Here is a 7,644-nt window from a genome sequence, read left to right as displayed (position 1 = left end):
ATGAAAGCAAAATATGGTGGATGCTGGAAATCTGAATTGAAAACAGAAACTACTGGAAATAGTCAGCAGGTCTATGACATAGCTATGAGGATAGGTTGGAGAGGTTGGGGCTCTTTTCCTTGGAGAAAAGAAGGCTGAGCGGAGATTTAATAGAGGTATTCAAGATCCTGAGGGGTATGGACAGGGTAAATAGTGAGAAACTGTTCCCACTCAAGAGAACATCAAGAACTAAAGGGCACAGATTCAAAATAATTGGCAAAAGAAGTAAATGTGATGTGAGAGATTTTTTTTTTCACCCAGAGGGTGGTTGGAGTTTAGAACAAACTTCATGGAAGGGTGGTGGAGGCAGGTTCAATTGAGGTATCCAAAAGGGAATTGGATTGCTACCTGAAGAGAATATGCGCGGTTACGGGAATAAGGCAGGGGGTGGGACTAGGAGGAATGCTCTTTCAGAGAGCCAGTGCAGACTCAATGGGCTGAATGGCCCCCTTCTGCACTGTAAAGATACTATGTGATATTATGATAGGTCAGGCAGCATCTGCGGAGAGAGAAACAGAGTTAAGGTTTCAGGTCTGATGAATGGTTATTGAAACGTTAACTCTGTTTCTCTCTCCACAGATGCTGCCAACCTGCTCAGTATTTCCAATTCTTACAAAGATGATTCTTGCAGGATCTTTTAACATTACAGTTAATTATGCTGAATGTAGCTTGTAAATTGTTAGATAGATTGGTAAAAGCTGCGTGGTTCAGCTGTTATTTGTTGATGATGTTTGTATCTGAAATTGTGATGATACTCCATTGCAACAGTAAGGCCAGTAGAGAAGGCAAGCTGCTTCTTCTAGATCCCATTTTTGTGTTTCGTCCAAATGACAGATACCCAATCCATACACTAGATTTTTAAAGATTTTTTTCTGTTTACTGGCAATGAATATTGAAATGCTAACGTGACAGGCCTATACAACAGGACTGTATATCGTTCACCTAAAGCCACTAAAGAAGCTTACACATTCCCAACACCAGTAAAGGAAAATAAAATTCCATTGACATTCACCTTAACAATAGCAGCACAATCGGTGTCACTGTAAATTGTCGAACTGAACATTTAATTACACGACATTCAGTTGTACATTCGCTATCGGTATCTGAATTGCACAGTCCTTTCGTGGTACAGTCTCAGTAATCAGGAAACGTGAAAACACCGTGCTTTTGGCTTCTGAGCTTCTGATCCATGTTTGTTTCTTGGTCTAGCAGGGCGCGCGGTAATTGCAACTTCAGGTTAAAATGATAGAGGCACACAGTGACCTTTTTAAGGGATCTAGTTCTGAGGTAAGCAAAATAAAATCATACATGACACAGTTCCCGAGCATCCACACTTGTGCACAGTACCGTACCAAACAGCACACAATGGACGATTTCCACGTAGTATCACTTGTTTGTTAAAACAGGAAACGAAAGGAAGAGGGGTGGGGGGAAGAGATACATCAATAATGGAAAGGGGGGGGGTTGAAAGAATCGATTAAAGGGCAATTATTGGCGTTTTAAAAATATATACCAAATACTATTTGCATAAATGCTCACTAGATATATAACATAAAATTGAAACTGGTATGACAGCATTTCGAAAGAGGAAACAGCACAAAATCTAGGTCACACAAAGATGTGAAGTTACTTCTCAACAATCAAGGAGAAAGTCTTCAGAGTCCGACAACACAACTCACCCGCGTCTTGACAAGTTGGAATTGAGATTTGAAAAAAAAACTAAATACTAGTTACATCCTCACATTTAGCGTACAATGTGTACCATTACGAGTTATACAATGACGTTCTATCCGTTGATAACTATTTATATTTTGAATGCAGTGCTTTCAAACTTTGGAAATAAATACCGTCACGAGCCTTTTCATATCATTGTCAAGGAATGCCTTCTTGACTAACATCATTTGCATGTCTGGTCTGCAACGGGGAATGTTGTTATGACCGAAATTTTAAAGGAGTTGCCAGCAAAATCAAATAATAAACGCAACGCAATTCTGATTGATTTCTCGTGTTGGGTTACTCAGTATCGAGTCGTACATCAGACTCTTTTGATGTTTATGATCAATCTTACGGTTACGCTGTGGGTGCAACTGGAAGATGACAGGAAGAAAAATGTATTAAAACTCCATCTCCTGGGAGGCAGGGTAACGAATGTTTTCAGAAACCGTGTTAAAGGCTTCAGCGATATCCCATATCGACTTCTGCCCCCCCCCCCCCCACCACACACACACACACACACACACCTCCTGTTCCACAGAGACCGTCACTGCATGAAGCCGGATTCTATTCAAATATACTGGGCAATATTACAAAATATGACTGGTATTTTGGAGTCTTTGTATCGAATAAATCTGGTCAATAGGAAGTTCCTTCATAGGTTAACCATCTATTCAGAAGAACTTGTACAGCTTTTATCACTTAATTTCGTCAAATTTCCACCATTGAAATTGGGTAAAGGAACGATTGTGTCATATGTAACTTGTTTCAAGTAACTACAGTAAGCAATGCCTTGCTAATGATGATTGGCGGGCAAACCACGTTTCCTATTTTGCCTCTATTCAATTGAAAAAGCAGCATTTTTCTGGGAGTGTGTAAGCTGTCAGGTGTTGTGTTGACCGTTCTGGGTAATAGGAATTATTTTTGCTAAGGACACGTCCGTCTCATAGTCTCCGTTGCTGGACAGGAGACTGACCGCCCCATGCTGGGAAACGGGGGAGAGCTTGACGCAGCGGTTGGGATCCGCCGGGTTTACCAGAGGGCAGGGCACCGAATGGGGGATCAAGTAGACGCAATTCTCCATTTTATCCAGGGATCCCCCGGGGTGATAGGAGGAGACCCCGTTGTGGATGGTGACCATTTCCACCGCGTTGCTGTTACAGAAAGTGTCGCAGCCCAGCAGCGTGGAGAAGGCCTTGCGGAAATCCGCGTTGAAGGCGTAGATGATGGGGTTGAGGGAGGAGTTGGCCCACCCGAACCAGACAAATACGTCGAAAGTGCTGCCGCTGACACAGGGCAAGGGGGCCGGGCTGCTGCTGCGGGCACTGCCCTCACAGAAGGGCACGATGCAGTTGAGGATGAAGAAGGGCAGCCAGCAGCAGACGAAGACGCCCATGATCACAGACAGGGTCTTTAATACTTTGGTCTCTCTTTTGAAAGACATTTTGAAGGAGCTCTCGGGCTGCTGGATGTCCGCATTACTGACACTGCTCCTGTTGCTCTGGCAGTTCTTGGCGTGCACGGCGGCTCTCTCCAGGGCCGAGATCCGCCGGATCTGTTTCTGGGCGATTCGGTAGATCCTGGTGTAGGTGACAATCATGATGGCCACTGGGATGTAAAAACTGATCAGGGAAGAGGAGATGGCGTAGGTCCTGTTCAGGCTGGAGTCACAGTTGTCCCCTGGGTGCTGGGAACTGGTGGTGTTGTAATCCAATAAAGTGCTGGGTTTAGCCTTGTGCCAGTCCAACTGCACTGGTATAAAGGAGATCAGCACTGAAAGGGTCCATGCCACACCGATCATTATAAAAGCCACTTTGGGTGTCATCTTACGCTCGTAGCGGAATGGACTGGAAATGGCCCAGTATCTGTCCACGCTAATGACACACAGATTGAGGATAGAAGCCGTGGAGCACATTATATCAAAGGCTACCCAGGTGCTACAGAATGAACCAAATGGCCAAAACCCCGCAATCTCGCTCACAGCCTTCCAGGGCATCACCAGGACGGCCACTAAGAGGTCGGATACGGCCAGCGAGATTACAAAGAAATTGGTGACTTTCGATCTGAGATGGCGAAATCTGATCACAGCCACACAGACTAGAGTGTTCCCCAATAGAGTGGAGAGTATTAACAAGGAGAGGAAGCAGCCTGTGAGTACACGGAACGAGGAGTCCTGTTCAGCATCTAACGAGCTTCCATCCATGGTGGTCGTGTTCAGCCTCATTGCTCCAAAGAGAGAGAAGGCCCCTCATATACAGTATCCCCCTGCGCCACACAGTCTGGTTACCACAACTAACAACTAACCTTAGACTAGACGGCGATCATGGCGAAAGCCCCTTTCACACTTCCAACAAAAATGGACCTACCTTCAATCCATCCCCACGTTGGCTTGCTCTAGCTTTTATCAACGCCCTTTATCCCGGTTTAGCTTTATCTTAAAATCCATATTCCTAGCGCAGATGAGCATCCCTGCCCCAGTCAACAGCCTGGGAAAAAGTAACTATCAACATCGCACTGTTCCCTAGTGCGGTGGTGCAAAATTCTGCAGAGAAAGTGGTGCACATATATTGCATACCACTGGATCAGATTATTGATCCTCTGAAAGTGTCCATTTTTAGTTGTCCTCCCTTGTGTCCTATGGAGAGTATAAATCTAATTTATAGAACGTTGCTACGAGATTTTTGTGTGGTTTTCAATAGCTTCTGTCTCAGAACTTCTCACTCCAGATACCCCGTTTGTCCAGCGTTGAGAACTCGGCATATCCTGCGCCTCGCCATTCACTTGACATTCCTTAGAAATATAAAGAGATCAGAAATAAATCACATTGTCACCTTTAAATAGCCACATAAATGGCATGAATTTCATTCACACATTATTATGCTTTACTACACTCCAAGTCGCAGTACAGCTGTGATCACTGGTGGGTCCAATTTACAACCAGCATCTGCTGTAATGAGATAACAGATAATGTTGGAAACACTCAGCAGGTCAAGCAGCGGCTGTGGAGAAAGGAAGGCAGGGTTAACATTTCAGGTTGACGATCTTTGGTCAGCCAGATTTCCAATGTCTGCAGCATTTTATATTTTGTTTCGTTTACACCGTGGGTGAAGTGAATGCTCTTTCTATGTCTACCATTCTCAACATTTTGAGCAACTTTATTGATAGCACGATGCAGGGAATGTTCAGCCTTGTTAAGGCTGTCCAGTCCGCCCAGGTTTCGGTTAATACCGCGGTCTGCACATCTCATCCCATCACCTGCATACCCCGCCGTTAAGCGTTACACAATCTGCATTTACTCACCGATGTTGTCCCACGCTGTGTTTGCAAAGGGGGCAAAATCTCGACACGACTTTACTCCAGCCGCTTTAGAAATGATCCGATACTTATTCACTGTTCTTATTTTTTACGAAAGTTGTTTGCTGACGGGAGTGTTAAACACCAGCCCAATACTTATTTTAAAGCGGAAAGACAGTCGTCCTAATGTTCACATCCAAATCGAGAATAAAACTTCCAAAAACATGCTGTAAATTTGCTGATATCCACAATACAGCCAACTACTTTGACAGCATTAATGTTCATCACAGTTAAATGGCCGGCTATAGGTGCATGTGTCGTCATTCACAAAATGTAGTGATTCGCAGTAAGTCTTGCGAGCTCTGTTATCTGTTTGTCTAGTTCCGTTGTTAATAATGAATTATCCGAGATCTCGGATTACTGGACGTGATCTTGTTGCGCCACCATGCGGTTGCGAACGCTGTTAGCAGAGAGACGGGCGGGGTTCATCGCTGTAACGTGCAATTGTGAGTTGTGGGCTGGTATTGATGTTAAAGCGCCTCCGACGAACGAGTCAGCGAGGCACTAACTGACAAATGCTACACTTCGGCCCGATCCGCTACCGATTTAAGGTAATACTTCAGGCTTCACTTTAAAAGTTAAGTGCAGGGAATTAACTACTAACACAAAGCGTTTACCAAGTTCTCGTCATTAGATTTCTATAGGCAAAATAATAACGTTTCGGTGAAATCTTAAATCTAAAATAAATATTCTCTGCATTAGCTATCTGTAATCAGAGCATGCTTTAAATGTAGGTAGAAATAGCTTTCGGATGAAACCTCCCTGCTGTGGCAATACGTCTCCATCACTTGGACTTCGTGAAATCAAGTCCTGTGTTCAGCTTTCTGCTTCCTTTATAAATGGAGGCTGTAATTAGAAGGACAGGGTTTGTATAAGTGTTTGGCAAGTGTTTTGGTTTCAATATGTTAGTGTTCTTCAAGATAACTTACACAATCGTTATGTGTTTCAGATTAACGAAATATATGTGCCAAGTGCTTTTCTATTCGGGAAGGCAGTGGTCCTGGCCAAATCATCTATCCCAATCCACGGTCAAGCAGATCAACAGCTGGCAGCTAGCAACATTGGGTCTCCTTTAAAGTAAAAAGCCTGGACTGTACTCAGCACTGTCACTTTGTAATCGGAGCTTTAAACTGTATTCGGTTGATATTTTAAAGAAAGCTCTAACTTTTGACATAATGTTGATTTGTAGAGTCAACAAAGCCATCATTTTTATAACAATACTTCTTAGGCCAGAAATGCAAATATAATTCAAGTAAATCGAACTTTGCAAATATGGCACAATGCACAGCATTCTGAAAGATGCACATTTTTATTACATACTAAGAAGAGATGAAGATGACCTTAGTTTTCCTTTAACAATAACCTGACAATTCTAAACGAAATCTGAAAGAAAATGTATATCTATAGTTGTAAAAGAACTTGTGATAAATAACTTCAATATAGACCAAGCAAGCCAGGTTCATTTTGAAAGAATATTAAACTGTTTTTAAAATGAATTGTCATTGTCGACATATAGTGGTACTAGTGGTATAATCCAATGAATGTCACATGATGAACTCCACTAATCCTGCTTAAACATTAAGCATTGTTTTATTCTGGACCAAAGGGGTTGGACCCACACTCAGGAATCCTCCTTTTATCTACCAAAGCTATTCTTGTTTTCTTGAACTTATTTATTTTTCCCAGCTTTTAATTTATTATATGAGTCACGACTGGTAATCTTACGTAACTTCATTTTTTTGAGGTGATTTATCTCTTTCCTTTCGCAACAACATTTCTTAAATAATTCTCAGGTTTGTGCATTATTGGCACAAGGCTGGCATCTGTTGTTCATTGCTAGTTGCCCTGAGAAGGCTGAAGGATTTTTTTGCTTACTTGTTCACAATACAGAAAGTCAAGGATGCAATAACACTGTAGTTAATTTCTAAGTTCAAAGAATTTATTTTGACATATGGCCCACATTGACATACAACAGTTTTTTTTTAACCTGCAAGAAAGCTCCTTATACAAACTTTTCTAGTGAGTAACAAAGCAATATAAAGGATTGGTCAAGACATCCTTTGTGCTTGGTAGAATAAGAAAGTCCCCGTCCTGATGTCACATGTAAACCCTTGTATAATGAATTGCTTTAGACCTTCAGAATTTGCTGAATATCATACCATAGTTGGGTTATTTTGCACTGCCTTATTCTCTGTTTTTAAAGTTGTCAGCATTGCTTTTTCTCAAGGTTAGTCTAGCTGACACATCCTATCTACTGCCTCAGTAAAACTGCATCCCACCAGTATTGTAGTAAATAAGACAATCCTTTTCATGACATATCATTGGCCTAATTCTCCAGCATTCTAATTTTGCACAAAATGAAGCTCTGACTTTTTTAACCAACTAATTAATGCCATTCTTTTAGCCACTTTTTTAAAAAAAAGTATTAAAAGATCATGTTGAAAAATCCAAAATCTGTAAAGATAATGGCAGACCATCTTTTTGAATTACTGCAGGTATTCTTTTTAACAATTCTATACATTTGAATGGCTTGTTGGG

At 42.0% G+C, this 7,644-nt stretch overlaps 1 protein-coding gene across 1 annotated transcript; it reads right to left on the bottom strand.

Annotated features, from left to right (window-relative positions):
- Positions 1-2,277: 2,277 nt before the first annotated feature.
- Positions 2,278-4,516, bottom strand: LOC144685243 (D(1) dopamine receptor-like). The gene has a single exon (XM_078549675.1). The coding sequence runs from the start codon at positions 3,974-3,976 to the stop codon at positions 2,636-2,638; it is 1,341 nt and encodes a 446-aa protein (XP_078405801.1). The 5' UTR covers positions 3,977-4,516; the 3' UTR covers positions 2,278-2,635.
- Between the last annotated feature and the right edge of the window lie 3,128 nt (positions 4,517-7,644).

Source organism: Cetorhinus maximus, chromosome 10 (assembly GCF_964194155.1).
Source record: "Cetorhinus maximus chromosome 10, sCetMax3.hap1.1, whole genome shotgun sequence".
NCBI lineage: Eukaryota > Metazoa > Chordata > Chondrichthyes > Lamniformes > Cetorhinidae > Cetorhinus > Cetorhinus maximus.
The sequence above is the reverse complement of the archived record's forward strand: the minus strand, read 5'-3'. Positions and strand labels throughout refer to the sequence as shown.